Source organism: Anabas testudineus, chromosome 13 (genome assembly GCF_900324465.2).
Source record: "Anabas testudineus chromosome 13, fAnaTes1.2, whole genome shotgun sequence".
NCBI classification, from domain to species: domain Eukaryota; kingdom Metazoa; phylum Chordata; class Actinopteri; order Anabantiformes; family Anabantidae; genus Anabas; species Anabas testudineus.
In genome coordinates, this window is record NC_046622.1 from 14154917 (window position 1) to 14182209 (window position 27293).

The window sequence follows — 27293 nt, forward strand, 5'->3', positions numbered from 1 at the left end:
AACCTGCAATGCAAGAAAACATCAAATATATAATAACTAATATAAAACTGTACACTGAATAATTCACTGGATGTACATCAGTATCCGTATCCTGTGGATTTAAATTTAAATATATTTTTTTACTTCCAGAACTTACTTACTGTAGACACTACAGTTTCATGTGTTTTTACATGTTTGTGTTATAACTGCACACCTGCACTTTTTGATGCTTTATGCAAACTACACTAAATGTATTCATGTGTAGTAATGTTGTCGTTTATCCCTTCTTCTCATGATAATTTCCTTATTAAATCACAAGTCACTAAGCTGGAAAAAGAAATATCTGAAAATGTCAAACTCATCACCTGATGAATGTCTTGACACAAAATGCTTGACTTAAAGGTTAATTTGTGAAAGTCACGTAGCTGATGTAGATTAAAGTATTATTGCATTGGACCTAAGTTTGAAGAGTCATTCTTCCTCAAGCCACCCAGAAATGATGATCTAATTATAATGTGTGAAGCCTGAGCGATTGCTCTGACTGTCATGGCTACTCCCAGCTCCTGGTTCTCCTCCTAAATGACTGGGGTCAGATAATCATAGTACTGTAACTAAGATTAATCGCTCCACTCCCATCCTAAATCATCAGGGTCACATAAGGATACCTCCTGCCCTTCTTTAACCATGAGAATTTAAGTCCAGTGAGAGCCGGCGTTTCCGCATTCAGTCTGCCGCCTTTCATTTTGGCTCTGGTGAGGTTTTCCAAAGTCATTTTCTCATGATTGAACACTACTAGCGGCGGGTTCGCCTCATCATTAATGTTGACATAAAACATCCAAGAGTGCCGTCACTTCTCTGCAAACATCATGCATGTGACTATGATGCGTTGACATATTTCCAGGACTTATGTGGAAATCAAATTGCCGAGGCTCTCGTTAGTCACATGCTCTCGGGAATCGGTCATCATCGGCCGTCACTCAGTAGTGAGGCAGAGGATGAAAAAGTGAGTCAGTGGGTGAAAGCTGTTTCATTTAGCAGGCAGAGGATGCTTCCTCTCTCTCTGAGCACTAAGCATTGGCCCTTCAGTGGACACAGCCAGGTTATGATCAGCATATCAATGCCCTGCTTTCTACAGCAGGGCCAATTTGGGGCCGCCAGGCCTAACTTAACATGCTTTTCACCACCATAAATAACACTTTGTTCGCAAGCAAAGCTGGGGAAAAAAAGATGTTTCTGTAGATATCAATCAAAATACAAAAAGGAGTTGTGTGTTCAGCTGGGGAATAATTGATCAAATCCTTATTAGAATAGTTAGATATAATGTTTTGAATGATGGAGGAGTGGCAGGAATGCACAAGGGAAGAAGTGCGGGGGGAAAGAGATGACGCTGTGCCTTAGGTTTCTGTCAACTTCAATCTAAGGAGGGCTCCTTCTGGACTGGTCTTTGCTCTTTATCCTCATTATCACTTGATTCTCACCTTTAATTCTGTCATGATTTCACTTCGTTAACTGGTCAGATCAACTGGTCTGCATGGAGCTAATAGGCCATTGATGCATTGATGCCAGCGAGCCGCCTCAGCCAGTGCCAGGAGTCCTGGGCAGCTGGACTCTCATTCAGTCCAAACACAAAGCATAAAGTCTCACTGTGGGCTAATTGGGTCATCTTCATGTGGGAACCAGTTGCACTGTGAGTTTCTCAATCATTCCTTGATTTTTTTTTTTGTGACAAAGAGAAAAGAGGAAGCAAAAAGAGTAGATTCCAAAACCACCCTGAGAATTTCAAGATGCAGTTGATCTTCTTGCGATCTCTAACCTTAACTTCAGCTGATATCAGCTAAAGCAGCGCTTGAGTTAAAGTCAAGTATCAACACTTGTACTGATGAGAACATGAGATAATGTCGCCTTTTGTTGTTGACAGATTAACAACCAGGAGGGTCACAGGAAATGGCATTGAAGTCACTTCCTCTTTTTGCTAATGCAAGGCAGATGTCGCCACAGTGTAAACATAATGTTTGGACAAAGCTTTGCACTGAATTGGATTTTATAAATATAACCTTTCTTAAAAAGAGTATTTGTTTTTGTTAAAGAGTAGAACTGGACTGATATTCTCTGATTAGCTAGAGCTTGAGGTTATAGTAAAGCGTGCGTGTTGTGTTTAAGAGCTTCATCTAAACACTGTAATTAGAACTGTATGTTACAACACAAACCATCAGACTGAGCTCAGTTGACCTTTCTCGTGTAGTTTCTATCACAGGAAACAGTGGACGTTTGGCTTCTGATCTTCTGCACAACCAGAACTGAGTTTGACCTTTACAGTCGTGACACACACACACACACACACACACACACACACACAGGCTCAGGTTGTGCTGATGATGCAACAGGACAGGTGTTCGACCTGTAACTCCAGTGCTCATGTTTAATCAACAATGTGCATGTTTAATAACGGTGGAAGCGCGGCCGGTCGTCGTCTCTACAACACACTGTGGCGTCACCTGGATTGCAACCCGAGCACCGACACCAGGGCGATGTTACATTTGGAGCCAGAGACAGCTTTGCGTTCCTGCTGTGCTAACACTCCTTACGCTTTAGTGAAATTGCTCATTCTTAAACAGAATCTCACTCGTAAATTAGATTTGTTTTTGAGAATCCAAACCCCGTGTTTGCCACTTGTTCCAGCTGATGACGATATGACACTCAGACTACACATTGTGGTGTGTGCAGGATTCAGCCCATTGTCTGTTGTTTGGACAAGATAGCAGCTGAATTTTGAACCAGATGGTTTCTCTCTAATCCCAACTTTTGATTGTTTGAAGCTGTGCATTTGAAGGGATTATGGCTATAAAGATGATAATCTGGATTGAGCTTCCTAAAATGTTAGATTGAAAACAACCTGTGATACAGAACTTCTTTGTTTGATGTGATTTTACTTACAATTTGAGCTAAATGTGCTCGGTTTGAGACGCTGATGGCAAACCTGTGCCCCCAAGTGGTTCCTCTTCTTTTTCCCGTCATTCCTCCCCCCTCCTTTTGGCCTCCACCCCTCCTCCTGGCCTGCTCCTCCTCTTCCTCCAGTGATTCTTCATGATGAACTTCCAGTTCACATACTGGAAGAGGAGGAGCAGAGTTGGGACAACTGTGGGAAGTGAGATTATGAAACGGGCCTCACGTCCTCGGCTGACACCAACCACCACTCACAGTTCTTGATACTCCGCAGATGAGAGTTGCAAAACGTGTGTTTGGCTTAATTTTTTTACTTTGATATTTCGTGTCGGGGTTTTTGTTGAGTTTGTTTGATTTTCCTCTCGTGTTTTAAATGTGATACTTGAGCCAGATGCTGATCCAGAACACCTTCTTTTGAAAACCATCTGAAATGGCTTACAGTCTCAAACAAAGCAGGCCTGGACCTTATAGCAGGAACATTTTGTGGGTTCATGTCCATGTTTATTTTATCATACAGCCTTCCTGTTTGGCTCCCCGACACAATCTTGGTGAGACATAAAGAAAGAATTTCACAAGAACACAGTTTTGTTTTGTTTTGTACCTCATGGTTCTTGAGACAGCAGTGTCGGGCAGTCCCTCATTCCAATTTGATCCAAACTTAACATGATTTAGGTGAATTGATTGTGATTCCACTATAATCAATATGTAGCTGTAGACTACAAAAAAGAAAGAAGTGTTCTTACCAGATCTACATGTTTAGCTCCAGGTCTCTGATTGAGGCTAACAGCTCAAGGTGGTTCCACCTACAGTGGCACAAAAAAGTATGACCTGAACCAGGTGCTTCCTGTAGCTGTGGATCAGACCTGCACATTGTTCAGGAGGTATTGTAGCCCATTCTTCATGAAGAACTGCTTTAGCTCTGTCACATTCTTTGGACTTCTCATGTGTGGCTCTGTTCAAGTCATTTCATAGCATCTCTATTGGGTTGAGGTCTGGGCTCTGACTTGGCCACTCCAAAAGGTGGATTTTGTTTTTTTGAAGTAATTCTGTTGTGTGTTTTCGGTCATTGTCCTGTTGCATCACTCAACGTCTACAGAGTTTCAGCTGACGTACAGACATTCTCACATCCTGAAGAATTTTTGATATGAAGTTTCCTCCACCGTACTTTACCATTAGAATGATGTTTCATGATGTTATGCAGTGACCTCTTTACGTTAAAGTTTTGTCAGTCAACAAAACATTTTGCTGCTGTGGAGTGTCAATGTGCAATGTTCTTTTTAGTAAGCAGCAGCATCCTTTGTGGGGTCCTGCTATAGACACCCTGCTGGTTGTGTTGATGTTTTACCTACTGTAGACTCACGAACAGTAGGTACCCAGTTCCAATGATGCCTTTAAAACTTTGACTGTCTCTCCGGGTTGTTTCTTTACCTCATTGATGAGTGTTTGTTGTGCTCTTGTGTTATTATTTTATCCACATTATACATATATTTACAACATACAACATTTATTTGTTAATAATCGTGACTACACTATATAGGAAAAAAGTGTTTTTTTATTATGTCCAGTGCTGCAGTAAAACTACCAATCAATCAGTAGCTGTTGGTCAATGTATTATTTTCTGTTTCTGCAGCTCATTTCTCAGGTCGTGTTTATTCCACTTTGCAGTTTTTTTTCCCCAAATACTGGATGCATTGTCAGACTAGTGAAGATGTTCTCCTAATGTGCTTGTGTTTTTGTCTATTTTCCTGAGCTGCAGTGCGCTGAGCTTCCAGGGCTGCTGTAAAATCATTTACTTTCCCTCCCACACGACTTAAACACGGTATAAGTACAAGCTCACAGAGCTGCTCTTTGCAGCTTTCCGTGAAATGACATGTTCTCTGTATTAAATGAATAAACATCTCCCAAAACCTAAAAGGGTTGTACAACAACTGTCAACACTGCTTACTGAAGCAAATCACTGCCGGCACTAGTGCTCCTGCAGCAGGTAACACTCCCGAGAAAACTACTGGTGGTTAAATTTTAGCCTGTTAATGTCAAACACTTCCACTGCAGCCACTTTGTGGTAGTCCGTCTGACTGCTGTCAAACCGAGCACATTAGTACGCTTTTCTAACTGTGTTTGTCTACAAGACTCATGTTTAATTCAACGGTCACAGCACGTCTCTGTTGTTTGTGTATGTTCGATGATCATTTAAGCTGAAGTTGTTGTTGTGGAGTTTAGTTTAAGCCACAGTCCCTCAATAGATTTCACAGTGCAGACAGAAACTCCACTGGTCATCCACACGTGAGTAATCATAGGTGCTGTATTATTTAGTCTTCTGCTTGCAGACCTAATGCTAACAGTAACAAGGATTTCCTCCGTAAAATGTAAATGCAGATCTCACATCTGATGATATATTTTTGTCCTCGCTCTGTATTGAAGAGAAAGAGCACTCTCTTGGTTGACACCTGCCCTCTAAAATAAACATTCATGACCTTTTCTTGTCCTGGTTCTCTCTAATTTGAAGTGGTGACTGTATTCTGCAGGTGAGATGTAGACAGATAGATGTGATGGCATCTATGCATCACTTGCTGAGACAGTTGTTTGCCTCTTAGGCTGTTGAGCTGCTGGCCTATCAGCTGCTGCCTTGAATACCAACTGTGTAGAAAATGGGTCAGTCATCCTACTAAAAAGACTTGCTTCCTTCCCTCCCCAAGGTTATTAGAAAAGGGGAAAAAGCAACGTTCAGAATAGGTGGAAGGATGTCGACTTTCACAGTCAAACACTAGAAACTCAAATGTTTTGTCTTTTTTAAGTGAGGAGAAAAACGTTGTGTGCTGATTTATGTTCTCCGTTTTCTTTCCTCTGTTCTCCTCTGCCCTTCCTTTCCTGCTCTTCACAGGCTGTCAGCATCAATAAGGCCATCAACACACAGGAGGTCGCTGTCAAAGAGAAGCATGCCAGGAATATCCTCATATTGTCTGTGTGTGAGTGAGAGAGAGAGAGAAAGAGAGAAAAGTGTTTATCTTGGTTTCCAAGTATGTGTGTGTGTGTGTGTGTGTGTGTGTGTGTGTGTGTGTGTGTGTGTGTGTGTGTGTAAGCATGTCTGGAGGGTTATGTTAGTGCAAGATCAAAACAACAAACTCACTGTAACCTCATCATCTGCACGTGGCCCTGCTGCAGAGCTAATTTAGTCATATGTGAAACAAAACACAAAGCTGAACAGACAGAGAGAAGCACTGGTTGGAGTCTGCAAAGTTTTCTCCAGTTTCCCATCTCATCAAATTAAAATCTTCTGGGAGACGGGAATGTAAATCCAGTGTCTAAAAGACTTGTTTTGTTTTGTTTTTATCTTGGGAGATTATTAATATTGACTTTGATATTAAAAACAATATTTTACCATTTGAAAAAAAAACTGCAGTACAAACATACTGTAATTAAAGCATATTTCACTTATAGACTCTTGTGCATAAGGCAGCTTGTGTTTTTTATCATTATTTTTAGTTACCAAAGGCACTGTCTAGACTGCAAACATTACATGAACTCCCATTTTAAACTACAGAGATCACTTTTTGGCCAAGTGCAGACATTGCATGCAGGATTATTATTAAAAACTGGATTACTCACATCTTATCAGTCGGAGAAAACAAAAGAGAGCGAGGCAAAAGATGATAAAATACTTGCGATGCATAAGAGCATCATGAGCTATAACCCTGTGATCCTTGACTGTCCCTGTCACCCTGCATCTTGGGGACCCATCATGAGAAAGGCGCACACACTTTCTGGGCAGCCGTCAACCGGCTTCCTCTCTCCAGCAACGCAGTGCTCTGCTGGAAGTTCTGCCACGTCTTCCACAAGCTGCTGCGAGACGGACATCCAAATGTACGTAAAGATTATGTAGCTTTGTCTACTAATTATTTGTAAAACGTATTGATGTGCAATGTCTTGCTACATCATCTGTGTTCAAATAATTATAGCCAATCATGATATTAAAATGCCAACCCTGTGTGATCTACTCCTTCTCCTCTCTGGTTCTGTTGTCATTCTCCCAGGTGATAAAGGACTCCATGAGGAACAAGGCTGATTTGACTGACATGAGCAGGATGTGGGTAAGGACACCGAGATTACGATGCTACGCAGCAATATTACAGCATGCATGAACGTGTAAAGAACAGACGTGTAAAGACGTCACTCCATCGTCATTAATTATCTCTACTGGTCACTATTTTCTATGTAAAATGGCAAAGTGAGTCAGTAAATGCCAAAAATGGATTGGTACAGAATAAAGGCTGTTTTACATTGACTAAGGTGGGCAGGTGTCAGTATTACCGGTGCTGGTCAGTGACTTCCCATCCAGAGTGCAGATGCACAGCTACCTTGTGTATGATTTTGTCATCTTATGATATTACTTATATTTTACATTATTATATCTTCCATGTCAAAACAAAACCTAATCAATGTTTAGAAAGAGCTACTCGGAGCACGATAGGTTACAGCAGATGCCACATAACCGCAGCATTGTCAGTTTGTGTCCGGCTAGAGATCCTTGCTGCAGGTCAGCCCCCTCTCTCTCGTTACAATTGGAGTGTGACCAAAACTAGAAAGACGCAGTCGATGAAGCATTAAAATATGTAGAATTATGATTAGAAGGAATCTTGTTTTGTTTATGTTCACTAACTGTCCCGCTTGTTGTGGTCGTCGTATCAGTGGAACGACAGAAGTAGTTCCCTGTGACGGACAAAGCCTTGTTCAACACAACATGTCGCCTGACAGCTGTATGTTAGTCTACAGCCTCTGTGTGGGGAACCCATTTTTGGATAAATGCTTTCTGAATAGATTAAAATTCTTAAAGAGCACAAGTCTCTCCACAGTACCGATGAAGCTATATCTCATGAAAGTCACAGGTTTGTTCTGTAAACTTGTAACGACAGCACTCTGAAATGTGTGAACTGTCACTTTTCGCTTGGAGTGTGTCTGAAGCAATATTGACTTGGGTGGAGCCCTAGATATTTAAGCTGTTTTTTATTACTCAGTCACTAGGCTGGGGAATACAGGAAGTTCAGTCCCTGTGACTGGGGGTTGTGGTCTCTCTTTCCTGTTGTGTCATTGCCTCCTGAACTCCCAGGCTCGTGGAAAAAGGAAGTGAGAAGCAATTGGTGAAATAGCTGAAGTAATTCAAGTTTGTCTTCATTCTCAGAAGAAAGACATTTTTCACTGTACCTAGTGTGAGGTAGCAGAGCCCCGAAGTATGAAAGTGTTTATCAAATAGTTTCCGCTATAGTGAACAGCCAAAAAAAATACCAACTGATTTCCTCCCTCAGTTTTCAGATCTGGAAGACTTCCAAAGAAGCAAAGTGAATTTTCTTCTTCTTTCCTTTGATAGTCTCTCTCCTAATGTCTCTCTTCCCCCTCTTTTCCCTCTCTGCACCAGGGTCACCTGAGTGAAGGCTATGGGAAGCTGTGCAGCATCTACCTCAAACTGCTCATCACCAAAATGGAGTTTCACATCAAAGTGAGTCGGCCTGGCCTATAAAACCGAGCACCAGCTTCCCTCGTCGCTCATTATCTTTGTCTCGCTTCTTCCAGTGCCAGCGTGTCTCTGCAGGGGGGCCGGCTTCATATAAAATTCTGGCTTTTACGCTAATGGCCTCTCAAGAATCTGTAATATAGCCTTTTTATGAGACAGCTGAGCAGAGTGGGGCAGGGACCGAAAGGCCATCACAGTGTTGATGCTGTCACAGGTGTTGTGTTGCTAAAAGATGGAGGTTAATTCTTACCAAAGGGTGGGGCCAGGTTGGCAAGACGCAACTCGAGAACCATACGTGACACTTTGACATATAAGCCCTGTGATGTACATTTCTTTCACGCCTCTGTGGCTTGTGTTTGCTAAATCTAGTGTGTACAGTATATTTCAATGGACATGGCTGATCGAATTCCTGCATTATTATTATTATTATTCCCAATTTAAATCAGATTATGTGTAAATAAATTGAGTTGTTTATTGTATACCTGTCCCTGTGGTAGCCTATATAAACAATATAAAGGTAGAGACAAAAAAGCAGTAGCCAGTACTGGAGTAAATGTACTTAGTTATTGTTTATTGGTTAATATTGTGACCGGTTATATACAAATCTCGTCTCAGACGGACGACTGAACATAAATCTGCTGCATGTCCTCCTCTCTTTCAGAACCCCCGTTTCCCTGGCAACCTGCAGATGTCAAACAGGCAGCTTGACGAGGCGGGAGAGAACGACGTTAACAACTTGTGAGTGTGGCGTGCCGCTGCTTGGGCTGCTGTTACGGTTGAGTCTGTCCGCTGTGCTGGCCGGGCTCCAGGGCCGTCACAATAATGAGTTTCAGTGTTGTTTCTCAACTGAGGGGGCAGAAGTGTGAAATGATATGAAACTGCATGGAAACTTCAACATTGATGCACCCAGAGTTGATGCTCACACATGAATGAGCCAAATGAGGCCATTCACAGTGATAATTTTAGAACAGACCAGAGATGTTTTTGGATTTGAATGTTTTTAATGGTCTCATACGACTCGTTCTTCACACTGTCAAAAGACATCCGGTTGTCTACAGTGATTGCAGATGATTGCTTGATTAAAGTGCAATTAAAATTAAAATACATAATATAGCAGTGAGTAGGACAAGTTCTTAGACATTTGCTTAACTGAATATCTGCCTGTGACTCTTTAGCAAAAATAAGTATGTACCTGTAACATGTCAACAGTGGATAGAGGTTAAACTAAAAAGTGTTCAGATTGTTTGATATTTAGTTTTGCAATTAGTGAACTCACAGATTTATCTCTTTGTTGAAAATATTGATGGTCCGTTTATTATATCGGGTTTTTTCCTCGTGACTCAGCTAGTTAGAATGCAGGAAGGAAGCGCTCCTTTGTTATAAAGAGTGTGTTGGAGTAAGAGTGTCGATTTTGTTAAGCTGAGGGTGCCAGGAAACAGGAAAACACTTATCTGCAACTGGAAAACAGAAAATCAGCATTAATAGAAATGATCTCCTGCTACGCCTGCTAATGAGAAATGTCTCTCTCCTGTGTAGCTTCCAGTTGACTGTGGAGATGTTTGACTACCTGGAGTGTGAGCTCAACCTCTTCCTGGGTGGTAAGTGATTCTGGTCTGACTGTATCACACTGTGTAACTGTACCAGCTTGTCTGAAGCAGACCATGATACACACACACACACACACACACACACATACACACACACACTGATAGACACTAGTGCATGCTCAGACCAGCAGGCACAGTCTGATTGATGAAAGACAGACAGACAGATGTACAGTGATGATATGATGAGCTTCTCCAGTATCGCCTGACTCAGTCTGCCGTGGCGCTTGGTGCTTACAGACGGCTCTGCTCTGTAGTCCTGTTGTTGTCAGCTTGAGTCATCCCAGGTTAATGTCTTTTAAAGTATGGACCAGGCTAAAAATAGACGTCTGGAATGTCATCATGACTTTAAAAGAAACACTGGAAAACCTGCAAGCGCTCCTATTCAGAAATCCACACAGGAAATCACATTGTGGGTTTCTTTTTATCATGCCCTTCATTCTGCGTCCTGATGATATTATCTCACTCTCTTCCTCCTCTCCTTTTAGAGAGCTGTCTGCCAAAAGTATATCCCTCCATTAGTTTTCAGGACTAAATGAGAAATGTTTTCTGCATCACACAGATGATCAGATATTTCATTTCATATACACAACACAACGTCATACTCTGTGTTACCTTCACATCTCAAAGTTCTTGACAGTTTCCTCCCCTGTGTTTTGAAAACATCACGTCATCTAGGGGTAAAGAGGCCAGGCCTGAGGTGTGTGTGTGTGTGTAAGTGTGTGTGCGCGCCTTTGTGCGTGTGTTTTCTAAATGTGCAGGAAACCACGCCTCTGCAGTGCACAGAGGCTCTCAGGTCCTGGCTGTGGGGATGGCGTGAGCATGGTGGCAGGGAAATGAAAGAGGGCCGTAATGATGGAGGCAGGGAGGGAGTCAGACAATCCTGTTAGTGTTTCAGGTTGCTGCTGCCCTCTCTGCTTTACTTTAAACCCTTTTTCTACCCTTTTTTATAAAGAGTGAGCTGTGTGTTGCTTTCAGACACTTTATTAGTTCATTCTCGTGGCAGAGGCAGGGAAATGAATAGCCAGCACAACAGCACTACTTCACCGATTCATGAAAAATTAATGATTGATGAGCCTCGTGCTTCACCGTCTCTCTGTGTTCGCATTAATAATCACTGATGTGTGCACGCGTGTGTGTAGTGGCTCCTGCTGTCTTGGTAAAGTAACCTGCTGTGTTCGTTCGAGTGTGTGTGTGTGTGTGTGTGTGTGTGTGCGCATATTGATTTTGTGAAAACACCTATTGATCTCCTCTCCCAGTATTCAGCTCCCTAGACATGTCACGGTCGGTGTCGGTGACAGCAGCAGGTCAGTGCCGTCTGGCCCCCCTCATCCAAGTCATCCTGGACTGCAGTCACCTATACGACTACACCGTCAAGCTGCTGTTTAAGCTTCACTCCTGTGAGTCTCACACACACACACACACACACACACACACACACACACACACACACACACACACACGAGGCTCAGTAACATTAGTGCACATTAAAAGCTGCTCAGAGCTTTTGTTCAGGATGGAAATATTTAGCATTTTCTGAATATGTAGTTAGTTTTCTTACTGAAAACCATGTTAGTGATCTAGTGAGTTGCATGTATTAAAGGGAAATGCCAACTATTTTAATAATTCACACACAGCTTATACTATATACTATACTAAAACTTCCCTGAACCCAAAGGTAATGTTTCTCATTTGCTTGTTAACCGACCAGTTATAACTGCTAAAAATAAGCAGCAAATCATTTGTTTGCTGGAACCAAATTAAGCATTTTTTGCTTGAAAATGTATTAAAATAGCTGTTGCTAAAGTTGCCTTGCTGCAGCTCCAGGTAATAGTTGTATTACAGGACCTGAAAGAATTATTATAGAAATTACTATGACAGAAATAAAGACAGATCAGCCAGTATCTCAAATTTTGATTTCGCTTTTGAATTCCTAGCTCGTCCTTCACCTCTTAAACGTCCATGACTGTGAATCATTAAAATGGGTGACGCTTTTCTTCAGAGATTCAAATCTGACATGCTCTCCTCTGAGTTAAAGAATTTTTCAGACTCGTGGCTCAGGAAATCTTTCAAATATCCCCTGGATGAACTCAAAAAGACCTTTCTCGCTTTCTGAAAAGTCGATGTTTTCGAGATTTAGAGGCTTTCACCTGCCAGCTTTCATATACTCATGCACGTTACCTGAACCGTTTTCTGTCCTAACACTCATGTGTTTGTGTTGTGTGTTCTTGCAGGCCTTCCAGCAGACACTCTCCAGGGCCACAGAGACCGCTTCCAGGAACAGTTTAAGAAGTATGAAGTTCACTTACTATCAGAAAAGCACTCGGTCACAGCTTCACTCTGCCTGAGCGTGACCCTGAGGACTAAGCTCTTAGTGCTGTGTTGAATAGATTGTCAGTGTCGGACTCTTCTGCTCCGTCTGCCCTTTTCACTCTGATTTTCTCTTGGTTGCTGCTTCTCCTTCTGTCTTTCTTATCTCCGTTTCTCTCATTTGCAGGTTAAAGAGTCTGTTTTATCGCTCCAGTAACTTGCAGTATTTCAAGAGGCTGATTCAGATTCCACAGTTGCCTGAGGTGAGGGCTGCCATCACTAATTCTGAAGTTTTCCACACTTCCACCGCACCGAAGCTCAAAGAGCTGTAGATATATAAATGAAAATGAGAAACTGCCTTCTCAACACGTACTCCTAGCTTCCACTTCCTGTCCTAAATTTGGTTATACAGTATCTATTTGAGGATATAACTCATATCCACCAGTAACATCGAGTGACTGGACTGAGACAAACACCTGTTTGAAAAGAGTTTTGCGAGTTGCTATTTAAGCTAAAATCCTAACACAAGAGAAACAGAAAATACATTGAAAAATAATATTGCTATTAAATTTGTTCTCTCTATTTCTTGCAGAACCCTCCTAACTTCCTGCGTGCGTCAGCTCTGTCCGAGCACATCAGCCCCGTAGTCGTGATCCCTGCTGAGTCCTCGTCCCCCGAGTCGGAGCACGTGGTGGAAACAGATGACCTAGTGGACACAGACGTCCCTGTGCTGCCGGTAACTAAACAAAACAACTTTCCCTGAACGGTATCTTCTTAAATGCAATCACTCTGCCTTGTAGCTGCCTGGCTTCTGGGGTCACATTGTAATAAGCAATCAAAAATTTAATAAGGATGTTGTATTGGTGGGAGTAGTCAGGAGGGAACAGATGCACAGAGAGAAACGGGAGGATATGAAACAGGAAATAACCTGCTCCGCTAATAGACTGCCGTGAAACCACATATTTTTTAGGCTCCTGGGAAGAATACTCTAAAACATCTAGTGGAGATTTGTGCTGGCATGCCACAGTGTTAATTATATTGACTTTGACATGAGTGACTGTTAAAGCTTAACGAGACAAAAACACACATTTGTCTTCTTGTGAAGTCGAGATAATGTGGTAGTTAATGTTGAACTCGCAATCCAGCTGCAAAACATCTGGATTATAGTCTTTGCATGAGCAACACAAACATGCTGAGAGACTGGGTGTTTGTTATTTTTCTTTTTGTTTTGTTTTTTAGCTATAAAATCAGTTTTACAGCTAAATTACATTATTGGAAGACTTGAAATCGTTGGGGCTCGAAGTTGGATTGTGTGTCCGTAAAACAATGCAATAAACAATAAAATAAAATTCTCTTTCATCTTTTAAACACGCAGGCGGCCGTGGAGACCAAGTTCGACGACCTGTTTGGCACCTCTGCTGCTATAGACCCCTTCAACTTCAACAGTCAGAATGGCATGCGCAAGGATGACAAGTAAGCCTGGAAAACATTTGTTTGTTTGTATTATTATAACTTATAAACATTTGTTTTAAATCACTAGGACAATTATTCTTATGTTTGCACCAGAACATAAAAAATGTTCATACATTGTTTGACAGTGGGAACTGAGTGCACTGACAGTACGCACTGTACCTGCGTCTTCATCGTGCATGTTTACACTAAAAACAAATCATCCAGTATCAGACATACGACCTTCATACTCACTCAGCCCCCATACACATGACCTCTTTACCTAAATTACACCAAATACCACTAGTACTCTTTTATCTCTTGTGCCAGATGTCACACAGAATAATCCTGTTTGAACTTACTCTTGCATGAAAAAGCACTCAAACGTTATTTATGTGTTTCCTGTTAAAATGTACGGTGCTGATATGAATTTTTAATGACGGCATTTGTGTTGTGTGTAAAGTTGGAAACAGAATATGGCTCGAAATCAGAAATCTGTGCTGACAGATGATCAGTGTCGAGTTGTTGATTAATGAGGACTATTTTGTCGGTATCATCAGAGACCGTCTGATTGAACAGCTGACGAGGGAAATCCAGGCCCTCAAAGAAGAGTTGGAGTCTTTTAGACTAGAGGTAAAGAGAGGAACAATTTCCTTATTATCTGTTTGTGTATTTTTTAGCATGTAGAGCTCTAAAAACATTTTAACCAGCACATTTGTCTATTCAGGATCTGCAGAACAAAACCAGTTTTTCTCTATGCTCATCTTTGTCTCTCTGTCCTTGCTTTCTTTCTCTGTTCATCTGTCACCAGAGCGGCCGGTTGTGTCAGGCGTTAAGGGGGAGAGTCAGTGAGCTTGAGGCAGAACTTGCAGAGCAGAGCCACCTGAGGCTGCAGGCTGTAGGGGAGAGCGAGTTCCTGAAGGCCGAGCTGGACGACCTGCGGAAGGTCAGAGAGGACACAGAGAAGGAGCAGCGGAGCCTGACGGAGATAGAGAGTATGCCCTAATTGAATTTACTACAGTACTTTCAGCTGGTTGCTGTTCTATAGATATGATGCAGAAAGATATCAGTCCCCTCAGGGTATTTGCAGATTCTCTCTTGTCTCATTTTTTTTTTTTTTGCATTACAGTTGTTACAGTTATATATAGTGTGTGTGTATCTATCTACTCATGTTGTAATGGGGTGAAACCTACTAGCAAAGACAGCAGTGTTTCAAGGTGTGCTTGAACGCACTTTAAAGGACAGTTTACCTCTAATGACTAAATTGTATTAAGAGAAATTGTTGTTGAAATAGGAAATTCAAAATAATTTAGTTTGTCAAAAAGTGAGTTGAAGACGAAAGGTATTCCCTCAGCAACCTAAAAAGAATTCATTACTGTAGGCCTTTATATTAGCAGTGATTTACCTGCAGGTCCTCACATGCTGAAGTCATTACCTGTATGCCTGATGATCTTGGCTCCTGTGCTGAAAACTGTGTCTCTTGCCAGAAAAAGCTCAGGCCAATGAGCAACGATACACCAAACTGAAGGAGAAGTACACAGAGCTGGTTCAGAGTCATGCAGACTTGTTGAGGAAGGTGAGAACAGAAAGCGTTTCATGTTCTTTAAATCCTTCTCTGTGTCCTTGTACTCAACTATAAAACCTGCAACCTCTGAGTTAAATCTAGTCCTGTCCTCATGTTGTCCTTTATTTTGCCATTAAGCTGAACATAGCCTCTGTCCTGCTATTCTTCGTGTCTACATTTGTGTCCTGTGTGTGCAGAATGCAGAGGTGACCCGGCAGATGACGGTGGCTCGGGCGGCTCAGGACGAAGTGGAGGCAGTGAGGAAAGAGATGCAAGAGAAGGTGAAGGCAGCCCAGGAGGCTGCAGACAGACAGGTGAGGATGGGCGACATCAACATAGGGCAGTCTCTGCCAAACATGTGACAGCAAGTTAGCCCCCCTGCAGCTACGTTATTAGCTGGTGTGCTGTGTCAGAAGAGTCAAACCACATTACTGTAGGTTGGTGATGAGGATAAATAGGTAAAAATAAGATTTTCTGGACACACCTAGAAAAGACTTTGCCACAAAAAGACTCAAACAAGCCAAAGGTGTTTTTAGAAATAGTATTTTTGTTTGGTGTTGTATTTTAAACCAGTAAAAAAGCTTTAAACCTGGACTGAAAAGGTTTTCTAAGCTCCCACGAACTTCAGACTTAAACTCTAGACCCTGAAATTACCTGATATTTCATTAATGTTTACAGCCTGAGCCGATGTGAGCGATCTAAAGTGAGCTTTTGACTTTTCTTGCTCAGGAGAGGGAACAGCTGGAGCAGCTTCAGAAGCTCCAGAGAGATCTGACATCTAGCCGCGTGGAGCTGGACTCCCTGAAGACCACCATGGCCTCGTCACAGCAGGTCATCCTCCTTTTAGCTTACACAATGAGACAAATCTACTAACAAGACACGAAACATTACTTAAAGAATGAAATCAAAAAAAAAAAAAAAAAAAAAACAATAAATCAAGCCTAGACACAGATAACGTCATTCTGTATCCTCCCTACAAACCCTTGCAAATAGTTTTTGTTTCTTTTCCAGTTTAAAATCCCTGCCCATCATTCACACTGTCACTCCCTGCATTTTGGTTTTTATCCGTCCCTCTTAGTCACCGACTGTTCTTCTGCAGCAGCCCTTTTAGTTTCATTCAGTTCCTGACATAATTGATATGCTAATACATTTCTCTGACAGCGATTGACTGCACTGATTGTCAGAGAAACTGTTTAAAGAGGAACAGTTTTCACCCTCTACCTTTCTTCTAAATCCTCCCTCAGTCTGACTTTGTCATCTCTGCACAGCTGAGCTAAGTGGAACTTGAATGACTGGCGGCATTTAAATAAATGTGTTATTTTGTATTGTATTCGTTAATAAACCTCACCATCCCCGGTAACTCCACTGATCGACGGCTAGTCCTCTGCTCCTGATTTCAGATGTTTATCTGCACATGCACCATTCCCTGTACCTCTCATCCGTCTCTCAGCCTCCCACTCCTGTCATCCTATTTTTGTAGCCCCTACTTATCAACTCAGTCACTCTTTTTGTCCTCCTCCATCTCTCTAATCTCCACAGTCCTTTTTCACACACAGCAGCCCACATTTTGTCTTGTCGCATGCTTCCAGTCCACTCACAAACTTCCCTCACACATTTTAATAATCTTAACAATTCTGTTTCTCGTTCATCTCTCCACGTTTCTCCTTCACTGACGGACCTGCTGGCTCCCAGGCTGTAAGTCTGTCACCTGTGATCTTTATTTTGTGCCTACACGTCATTGTTTAGTTCCTGCTAACAAAACAAAGGAGGCTGAGAGTCCAAATGTTTCACCTCACAAACATCCAGTACCCAGGAATGAATGTAACTTGCTCTCTGTTGCTATAAGATTGTTGCATGGCAGCCAAGTTGCACAACCGCAACTTCCCAGTGTTCTTTTGATTGTAAACTTGACCTCAACCCAAATCTCTCTGGAGTCTGTGTGCCTGTCCACAAACTCTGGAGACAACAATAGTGTTGTTATAGTGTTTTTTATTGTGAGGTCAGAGCTCTCTCTTCCTACCACATCCTGACATGTCCCGACAGCTACATATTATCTTCACCATGTCCCCTTGTCTTCACAGTGTCCTTCGAAATCCTTTTCTTCGGTTGTTGATTGTGTCTCTCGCTTTCTCTCTTTTTAATCTCTCCTTCTTTTGTTTATTCCACGCAGTCGAGTGAGGTGCTGAGTACTCAGCTGGCCGCCCTCGTGTCCGAGAAAGCCGAGCTGGAGCAGTCCATGTCGAAGGTGGAGGCGGAGTTGGCAGTCCGGGTCCAGGAGCTGGAGCAAGTCCAGACATCCCTGGCAACTGAGAGGGAGAGCGGGGTGAAGACAGCTGAAGCCCTACAGAATCAGCTCAATGAGAAGGTGAGGGGTTGTCGCTCTATTAATTAACCTGAATTATCTGTAATACATCAAGCAGACGCTTCAGTACCAAGTGATTGAACCTCCGAGAATCAGCCATGTCAGACAGAGGGTGCTTCAACCATGTCTGTGTGTGTTCACGTCCACAGGAGAGCAGGGAGCAGGCTTTGGAAAGCCAGCTGGTAGCAGCTCGCTGGTCCAGTCTGCAGGGAGCTGTGGAGGAAGCAGAGAAGATCATCCAGGACTCGCTGGCTCAGATAGACGACCCGGCACACATCAGCTGCACCAGCTCCGCAGGTCAGAAGCTAAGGCTTTAAATCTGCAGCAACACAGAACAAAGCTGCTATTATTCATGGAAGGAAGTAATGCTGTGTGTAGTAGTGTGTGTGTGTGTGTGTGTGTGTGTGTGTGTGTGTGTGTGTGTGTGTGTGTGTGTGTGTGTGTGTGTGTGTGTGTGTGTGTGTGTGTGTGTGTGTGTGTGTTTATGCCTTAGATCCTGTCTCACTGATCTTTGCTGGGTCTTTTGTTTTTTTAATCTCTGCAGACTACCTAGCATCCAGATGTCAGGCCTCTTTAGACTGTTTGGACCGACTCCACTCTGCCAGAGGAGCCTTTGTAGCCAACAGCACAGGTGAGAGGACTCAGTGTAGCTGAGGGGACGAATTAGTCCTTTTAACTAAAATTGTTATTGTTGTGCATTTGATCCAGTTTCTTAGTATTTTAAATAATACATCAAAGAGCAACTTCACCTATTTGCAAGTTCCTGTGGTTCAAGTTTGATTATCATCGTCTGGAGTCTTTCAGTTCAGATGATGTCATCTGGAGGAGCAGGTCAGCTGAGACCACTCTCCTTAGTAGAGGATGAGCAAACAGATGACATGTGAACTGAAACACTCCTCTAGGTGATGTCATCTGGAGGAGTTTTTCATATGTTGAAAATAAATAAATAAATATCGGAGTCCACAAAGACTGACTTACAAATAAATATACAATATTTATACAGTATATTACAAATATACAAGACATAAAGCAATATCACAACAACTATGAACTAGGTATGTAAGATGACCACAGATGTGTGGCTGTGAAGTATTTTTAATTATTATTATATTTTAAATTTTCTGTATTTTTAATTTTTTGTCTAGCTGTGTCTGACCTTGTACGAGTGGTGACCCAGTGTGGCCACCTGGTGGGCGACAGCATCGTTCAGGGTAGTGCCACCTCCCACATGGTCCCCGTGGAGCAGGCTGATGGTGAGTGTGTGTGTGTGTGTGTGTGTGCGTGTGCGCAATGCAGAAAGTGAGAGATGAATAGACTGTAGGCTCCAGTTCTCTCCTGATATTAATCTGTGGGCGAGTCATTCGGCCCAGATATGCACATGTTCCAACATGTTCGAGTGCTTAATGTCTGCTGACGTGTGAATGTGTAATGGGAGTTAAAACTCATTTCTCTATAATTTACTTGGACATGCATCAATTGCAGCATTAGAAAACAACCTCCTGGTTATTAATACTCCTAAATACTAAGCAGTACTAAGATGTTGTGTCTTCAGTGGATAATTTCAATCCAAATATGCATGGATAGAACAAATTGTTGACTTCATAGGGAAGTAATGTTTGCAGAATTCAGTCTCCCGGGAGATGTCAGCAGACTGGGTGAGTCTAAACATGCCCAAATAGCATGGAGCTCTGGCCAGCAGCCTTATTACAGAAAGCAAAAACAAACGAAGATTCAAAACTGGGTCGGACTGAAGCCGTGTCTGTAGCTGTGACACTGGGAATAGATGGAGGGTGCTTTACACTGACGCAAAGTTGGTCCACACTTTACTGGAAAATTTTTATACAGCCACTGTACAGTTACTATCTGAAAACACAGGCCGGCCGCTGCTGTAGTGGTAGTTTTAGTTTCCCTCCTCCTACGTCAGAGAGGCAGTTTCAGCTGGTTGATCCTTTGCCACAGGAGTTGTCAACAACATATTACCACTGCAGCTGCAGCCACTAGTGGCACTGTTACATATCAGAGTTTAGAAAAGCTATAACGTGTTGTGTTAATGTGTTGGGAAGAGTAAATAACATCACACATTGGATTATGACGGCTATTAAAGTGTGTATGTATTTACTGGCAGTGATAACACATGCATCCTCCCTGTACTTGTTCATGTCTCTGTTAGCCCTGTCAGAGAGCGTGAAGGTGTGCGGGGCCGAAGCGCTGGCTCTGCTGGGACAGATGAAACAGCAGGACAGCCTGGCTGCAGCGGACAACGGCAAGCTGAAGGCAGCTCTGGAGGCCATCTTGGCCACTGCAGAGGTTCGTACTACATAGACACACGTTAATGTTTGAATAGTGAACTGTGAACCAAAGTGCTGAGAGATAAACCGAGTCTCTCTGTTCATGAAGTTTTTACAGCATCTAGACCTGAGTAAAAAGTTCAGATTTGACTTGTGTTTCTGAACTTGCACTGTAATATTTACCTTCACTCTGTGTTGTCTTGTCTTGTGTTTCACATGTTCGTCTCTCGTGGTTTAACTTTTTTTTAGAAACTGCGTCCACGGGGTTTGGAGCTACAGCAGGGGGAGCTGGGAGATCTCGTGGAGCAGGAAATGGCTGCCACTTCCGCTGCTGTGGAGTCAGCAGCTGCCAGAATAGAGGTGTGTGTCTGTGTGTGTGTGTGTGTGTGTGTGTCTGTGTGTGTCTGTGTGTGTCTGTGTGTGTCTGTGTGTGTGTGTGTGTGTGCCCCTAGTTTCACTTTACAGCAATATTAACTTCAAAGTGTTTTTTTTTCTCCTGACAGGAAATGCTCAACAAGTCTCGAGCAGTTGATACAGGAGTCAAGATGGAAGTCAATGAGAGGTAAAAGTCGTGTTGGAATGAATCAAATCGCATCACTTACAGTTAGTCTTAGGTTCATAAACATGACAGACGGTCTCCCAGATACAAAGTGTGTAAAGGGTCTCTCTTACTTAGCAAACATTTAGTGGTTGCATACAAGTAATATTGGGTCAGACAACACCAAGCCAAGTTTGTGATTATTTGTTTGTTGGAGGGACGACCGCAACATTTAATAAATGCAAACAAAGGCAATGAAGTGGAAAAAAAAAAGTAACACAGTAACACTCACCAGTCACATTACATTTCTTTGCAGCAGCAGCAGATGGTCGCACACTGTTATGCAAAGAATTTCATCAATTTAGCCACAATGCATGAAAAACTTCCTTTCTTTTCATATGTGCCTGTCGTACTCTTCAGTAAGTTTTGTTTCCAGTATTGCTGGTGACTCATCTCCACTGGAGCAGGTGTACAATCCGTTACCATGTTATAGTTGTGTCACATCATATGGTTTTATTGACATTGTGCTGCTAGAGCTCCAGGAAGTTCAGATATCTCTTGACGACATTATTGACAAGTCATTTAAAAACTCTGCCATCAGACATTTGTTGCCTGCACACAAACCTTCATGAATCGAGCCAGTGCTTCAGAAATATCAGCTCAGTTTGAGGGTTTAGATTCGTGCTCACTACTGCTTTTATCTCATATTGATGTAGTAATTAGGTTTGTATCATATTTTAAAATCCAAAGAGAAAATGATTTATTATTCATCAAGATGCTCTGTTCAAATTAAGCCAATTAAACCTTTCTGCTTTCTTCCATTGATTTAAATATTCAAGTAAAAAGTAGCTTTTGCAGTTACTGCTGAACTTCTGCTGTGAGAGAGACACATATATGCAGCTACACTTAGTATTTAGGTCAGTGGTGCATCAGTCATGCAGTAACTAGACTGCAGGGAAACTACTTTGTACTGTATTTACTATTTAGTGAGGTGGAGGATTTGTTTCTGCTCCAAGTGTCGGTTTCCGGGTCGGTGATATTTTTGGCTAAATACCTCATAAGATGAACAGCCTGGATAAATATATGTTGTATGAGATATTTGCCGGAACAAGGCTGAACAGCCTCCACCACATCTTCCTTCACAGAGATCAATATCAGCAGAGATGGTACAATACGTCAGTGTTTGTGTGCTCTGCTCTGTCTCCCCCTGCAGGATCTTGGCGTCCTGCACAGAGCTGATGCAGGCGATCAAGGAGCTCATACTGTCGTCCAAAGATCTGCAAAGGGACATCGTGGAGAGTGGCAGGGTGAGATATAATGCTGTCTTTGTTGCTTCTCAGAGTTGACGAAAAGGAAAAGTTTTGTGTGACAGATCTCTCACTAGATTACCAGCCTAATTTTTAAACAACAGTACAACAAAAAAACGCTTAATAGCTGCATTGTAAGCATATGTATTGTTTGTTGCCTGTTCTGAGCGAGCTGTAGTGTTTCCTGTTTTCCTGTAGTGGATTACACATCAACTGTGAGAATTTGAAAACATATTTTCCAAATGGCCTTTCTGTCCACCAGGGGGCAGCATCTATGAAGGAATTTTATGCCAAGAACTCCCGCTGGACTGAGGGTCTGATCTCCGCCTCCAAAGCGGTGGGATGGGGCGCTACGGTCATGGTGTAAGTACCAGTGCTGCCTTCACTGCGTCTTACTCACCACACAGTATAAAACGTTCACAGAGTTACTAGTGGGAACTAAAAGCAGCTGTGGTTGCTTTGTGAATTTTTAATGAACCAGTAGAATAAAAGAGGTGACCTGTCAGTGGGATACATGATAAACAAACGTAATAGTCAGTCCAGTTTTAAACATGGAGAATCTGACTGATTGAGTTTATTTTGTGTCGTGTTCTTCCAGTGATGCCGCTGACCTGGTTGTGCAGGGCAAAGGGAAGTTTGAGGAGTTGATGGTGTGTTCACATGAAATAGCTGCCAGCACAGCGCAGCTAGTGGCTGCTTCCAAGGTGAGCAAACATCACGCCGATCTTCAGATCTCGTGTGTAGTTGCAGCGTGCTGTGGCAGGAAGTGTCTAATGCTGTTTGTCTTGTTCAGGTGAAAGCAGACAAAGACAGCGCCAACCTGCACCGTCTGCAGCAGGCATCCCGGGGAGTCACACAGGCCACCGCAGCAGTTGTAGCCTCCACCAAGTCTGGGAAATCCCAGATTGAAGAGACAGGTAAGAGAATCATGAGTGGAAAGATAAATTAATCACAATACGACATATTCAGAATGGGTTTGAACATATTTTCTTGTTTGTGTCTAGATACGATGGACTTCTCCAGCATGACTCTGACACAGATCAAACGACAAGAGATGGATGCTCAGGTGAGTGGCAGGATACTGAGCAAATTATCCACCGTAATAATCCACAGAGTAGTCTGTCTTAAAAATCACGTTTTAAATTAAGCAAAAGTCACTTTATTATGACAAGTTGACTTTAAAACAACATTAGAAAATCTAATTTTAAGTGTCCGGATTAGACTTTGAACGTACAGTGCTTTTCACTGATTAAGTAGCTGAATTACATTTTATTGAAAACTTCACTCGGTGCTGTGCCTCTGCCTCCTCCACTCTGAAAAGAAAACAGAAAGGTCTGGACCTGCTCACACACACACACACACACACGACCCATTGTTTAAAATGCACAGAGGGCTCCTGTTTAAAGAGTCTTAACCAAAACCAGTGTAAGTAATGATCATCAAGTGGGTTTTAGAAAGGGGAATAGGAGGAAAAAAATCGACAAGCAAAGACTTGTATTTCCAGAGTGGACCACATTACAGAGCATTAATTAGCAGATGCAGCCTCTTGTGACACTGATTATAGAGAAATTACTGACTCGTTGGTTCGATGTTTGGATTGGCTCAGATTTAAATTATATGCATGATAGTGTATTGTAACAGTAAGTTTGTTCCTCCCAGTCTGTCTCTGTGTCTGTATGGCTTTGGGTTTTTGTGGTGGACGAGGGGAAATAAAAGGCCACAGCGAAATGATGAGTGCGTGTTTGTTTCCACAGGTCCTGGTTCTGGAGCTGGAGACTCGTCTGCAGAAGGAGCGAGAGCGACTCGGCGAGCTGAGGAAGAAGCATTATGAGCTAGCTGGAGTAGCAGAGGGCTGGGGCCAGGAAGAGGAGGGTGAGGAGAAAGAGCACCTATACACTGACTAGTACCTTAGTAGTGGGGTAAAATCATCAGCAGGGTCTCAAATCTGTCTCCTCTTTCTCCACAGGCACAGGTTGAGACCCGCCACCTTCGGTCAGCCCCCTCCTCTCCCAGAAGACCAGCTTCTGTCTGCCTCTTTCTATTTATACACACACTTTTCAGTCTCTCTCTCCCTTGTTTTCTTCTCTGTTTTTGTTTGTTTGTTATCTAAGCCAAATAAAAGGTGCTTCTTTTCTAAACCTGCTTCTCCACCCAAGTCCAGAAGCTCCAAGCACCAAGGGCTTAATAACAGGGGGACATCTGAGGGAGGAACAATTGGATTTAAGAGGGGGCACGAAACAATACAGCCCGACTTCACATCCTCCTGCTCCCGCTTGCCTCTGCCGCAGGACTGTGTCGGCGAAAAGCAGCAATGAAGTTGATCCGTTCTGCAGAATATTTATTGTCTTCTTCGGTCTCCCTGAGGTCTAATGAGGGTGCTCCGTCGAGGAGTTGCTGCAAAGACGCTACAGGAACAAATTCTACTCAAGACGTCCCAGGATGCACTGCACAAGGGCCAAACTCTCAGCAGAAAAAAGGGGAGATCAGCGACTGTCTGTGCCACCCCAGCCCCAAACTCTTGTCTCTGTGTAATAGATGGCGTGCATGCTCTGCTACTAAACCCAAGTGTTTTTGTTCCACCTTTGAGCTTTTATAGCTCCCTAGTTTCTTCCTATTCTGTTCTCACTGTGAGTTATCACCTTATTAAGTCCATACCGCTTCACCGGCTGGTTCATTGGACTTTCTGCCTTTCACCTCCTCACCATTGTAACGACAGTGACTGTTAACTTTAACCAACCCACTTTTTGGTTGTTGTTGTTTGTTTGTTTGTTTGTTTTATTTGGAGGTGCTTGCATGTAAACTCTTAAAGCTGCAGTGCACAGTTTTTTGTTCTGTCAGCAGTCGTCTACCTGCGAGTTTTGAGACTGTCAACTACCTCACGCTACATCAGAGGTCAGAGGCAGCAGTGCATCATGGGGTCATCCAATGAGTAGAGGTGTTGTCTAAACACTAACTACGGTTCATATGTGTGATTTCCCCGTTTTTAATGTTGAAATTGGGAAAGCAGCTAACAAGAGGTAAAACTCGGTTTCTAATATAGAAAACTTTAAAGTCTCTTTCTACTTCGGTTCAGTAATAAAAGCGTTTTGTTGCAACAACAACTCAAATGTTTAATGAAGATGAAGCCTCCCTGTCGGTGCATATTTTTAGATTTAGTCGGTGAAGCAGCGCTGCAACAAACCTGTCGCTGCAGCAGCAGCAGCAGCAGCAGCATTGGATGCGGAGCTGGGATCCAGTCACATAATGAAGTGCTAACAGTGTTGTCTTCTGGAAAAGCAGTGGCCCTCAGGACCGCCGTGCTCTGGATGAAGATGATAAGTTGTCGGGTGTCGCAGGAGATATGATTGCCTTGTTAATGAGTTAAGAAAAGGCAAATGTAAATCCTTAACAGTGTGATGTTTTCCAGTCGAAGAGTTGAAGTCCATCCCGCTGCACAAACCTTTGTTGGTGAAGTGTTTTAGATTTACCAGGTTAACTACGTGACACTGCCTCTTCAGATACCCCGTGGGACTGATGGTCGACTGCCGTTTTGTAAAACTTCACTAACAGCCTGCATTGCCAAGACTACAGTGGTCACAAGTATGCAGTGCGCAGACTGCAGTGTTTTCAATAGCTTCCTCAAGACCAAGTAGCTGTGTATATAAACGACAAGCCTTCTGATGTTGGAAATACTCTTTTTTGCTTTCTTTTAATCTAAAAGCAGTCGGTGGCATCGGTTTTTGCATCTCTCCGAGTAAGGATTCAGTTTAATTGAATTGGGGATCCAAAATGGTGCACATCAACAGCACGCATAACTAACAATCGTTGTTATTTAACAGATTTTCTTACTGAGACTGATGAACTGACTTTTCAACTTGTTGCCAGTGAAATGGTGTGAGACGACTGACCATGCCTTGGTGTAGACCATGAGATGTGTAGGCATCCCTTTATTTCTTTCTGTTTAATACGTTTATCTCTGTGTCTTAACATACTTCATTTTGATGCTCCGCTTCAGCTGCGTATCTCTAAAAAGTTGCGACACTGGGAATTTAACGGATTCTGGAATAATCTCAAATAATTCTTAAATAACGTGTTTTAACCACTTGGAGGTTTAGATGGAGGGTTTATCAGAGAAAAGTGGATTATTAAATACACTTTGAAATGTTTTATTCTCCTGCTCCAACCAGGTTAAAACAAACAGCAAGTATTATTTGCAGTACTATACTCTCCAGGTCTTTGTACTTAATATTGATTTTAGTGTTTTCTGTCACTTCTTCCACAACAGAGTAAAACAATAGCTGATTATATTTGAATCATTGGAGTGTAAAACAAACAAAATACCATAAAGCAATGGACGCTCCACTGTTTTTGGTTTTTCGAGTGTCGGGACAGATGAATTGAATGCACATTGAGTGATATGTGGTTGTATTTTTGCCCAAATATTCTTTATTAACCCATCTCTCCTCTTGGGTCTGTCTCTGTAGTCCTACCAGCTCAGCCAGCCTTTCAAACTGCCTCACACTGTAGTCAAAGAGAAACAAATACTCACATAGCAACATTGAAATATGTCTTTGTATGATATACTAAAACTATGTTGGTGGGTTTGTTTTTATTTTTTCAGTTTTTGAAATAAATATTTCAACTTGTTAATACAGACCAAACTGTGTCCTTTCCCCACGTTTTATTTTTTACTCTGTAGTACTGTTCTTGTTAAGTTGGATATCAATCACAGATTGATTAAATTAGTTCACCCATTGTTCCATTAATCCTCTTTCCTCCTGATGCAACTGTCTGTGTAAAAAAGTGAAAGAGTGACAAGTAAATGATCAAATAATTGCATGTCTGCTTTGTGTAGGAGGAGCTAACACGTAAAAATGTGTCAATAATAAGTGTTTTCAGTGCAAACGAGTGTGTGTGTGTGTGTGTGTGTGTGTGAGTGGAAGAAAAAATGGGGTGTGTGTTGGCCTACACGGAGTGCAGCTAAAATCCTAATGCACCTAATTGATTTTTTGGGTGATATATCGTTCTCTGCTAAAAGCATTGGCTCATGCTCAATTTAAAGTGCTTTGTTGGCACTGAACTCAAATTAGAGGCAAACAAATGAACTTTGCACACAATGTCTGTGGCTGCTTCAGCTGCATTGGAGACAAAACACACACAGAAACACACACACACACACACACAGACGTTTACATCGGAGTAAATAAATGAGTCTAATCTGAAACCACTGTGCTGAGATTACAGAAATCCTTAATCTGGGTTAACGTCCGCTTCGGGATCAACCACATCTTTCTATGAGAGTCTTATTTCCTAGTAAGTAACAAACAGAGACCTGTCAACATGTCCAATCTAAGACACAGACTATCCAGTACTACATACATCTGTCAAAAGCTGCAGCAGCTGAGTATGAATATTACTTCAAGACAGGTGTTCTTTCCTGACAGCTGACGAGTCACATCTGACA

The 27293-nt window shown here is 42.4% G+C and overlaps 1 protein-coding gene across 2 annotated transcripts in view; it reads left to right on the top strand.

The window, feature by feature from the left end:
- The window catches only part of hip1 (huntingtin interacting protein 1), a 37472-nt gene extending 10989 nt beyond the window's left edge, over window positions 1-26483 (top strand). For both annotated transcript variants that reach the window (XM_026365474.2, XM_026365480.1), the window contains exons 2-31: window positions 5804-5867; window positions 6641-6783; window positions 6954-7010; window positions 8333-8413; window positions 9090-9166; window positions 9965-10026; window positions 11292-11432; window positions 12267-12324; window positions 12530-12605; window positions 12935-13078; window positions 13718-13815; window positions 14352-14424; window positions 14603-14786; window positions 15279-15367; window positions 15553-15669; window positions 16085-16186; window positions 17526-17720; window positions 17867-18014; window positions 18262-18348; window positions 18863-18970; window positions 19888-20024; window positions 20255-20365; window positions 20509-20567; window positions 21757-21850; window positions 22113-22213; window positions 22449-22554; window positions 22644-22767; window positions 22855-22916; window positions 23605-23722; window positions 23817-26483. In XM_026365474.2, coding sequence (XP_026221259.1) covers window positions 5804-5867; window positions 6641-6783; window positions 6954-7010; window positions 8333-8413; window positions 9090-9166; window positions 9965-10026; window positions 11292-11432; window positions 12267-12324; window positions 12530-12605; window positions 12935-13078; window positions 13718-13815; window positions 14352-14424; window positions 14603-14786; window positions 15279-15367; window positions 15553-15669; window positions 16085-16186; window positions 17526-17720; window positions 17867-18014; window positions 18262-18348; window positions 18863-18970; window positions 19888-20024; window positions 20255-20365; window positions 20509-20567; window positions 21757-21850; window positions 22113-22213; window positions 22449-22554; window positions 22644-22767; window positions 22855-22916; window positions 23605-23722; window positions 23817-23827 — 3027 coding nt within the window. In that variant the 3' untranslated portion in view covers window positions 23828-26483. The remainder of the gene's footprint in view (window positions 1-5803; window positions 5868-6640; window positions 6784-6953; window positions 7011-8332; window positions 8414-9089; window positions 9167-9964; window positions 10027-11291; window positions 11433-12266; window positions 12325-12529; window positions 12606-12934; window positions 13079-13717; window positions 13816-14351; window positions 14425-14602; window positions 14787-15278; window positions 15368-15552; window positions 15670-16084; window positions 16187-17525; window positions 17721-17866; window positions 18015-18261; window positions 18349-18862; window positions 18971-19887; window positions 20025-20254; window positions 20366-20508; window positions 20568-21756; window positions 21851-22112; window positions 22214-22448; window positions 22555-22643; window positions 22768-22854; window positions 22917-23604; window positions 23723-23816) is intronic.
- Window positions 26484-27293: the final 810 nt, after the last annotated feature.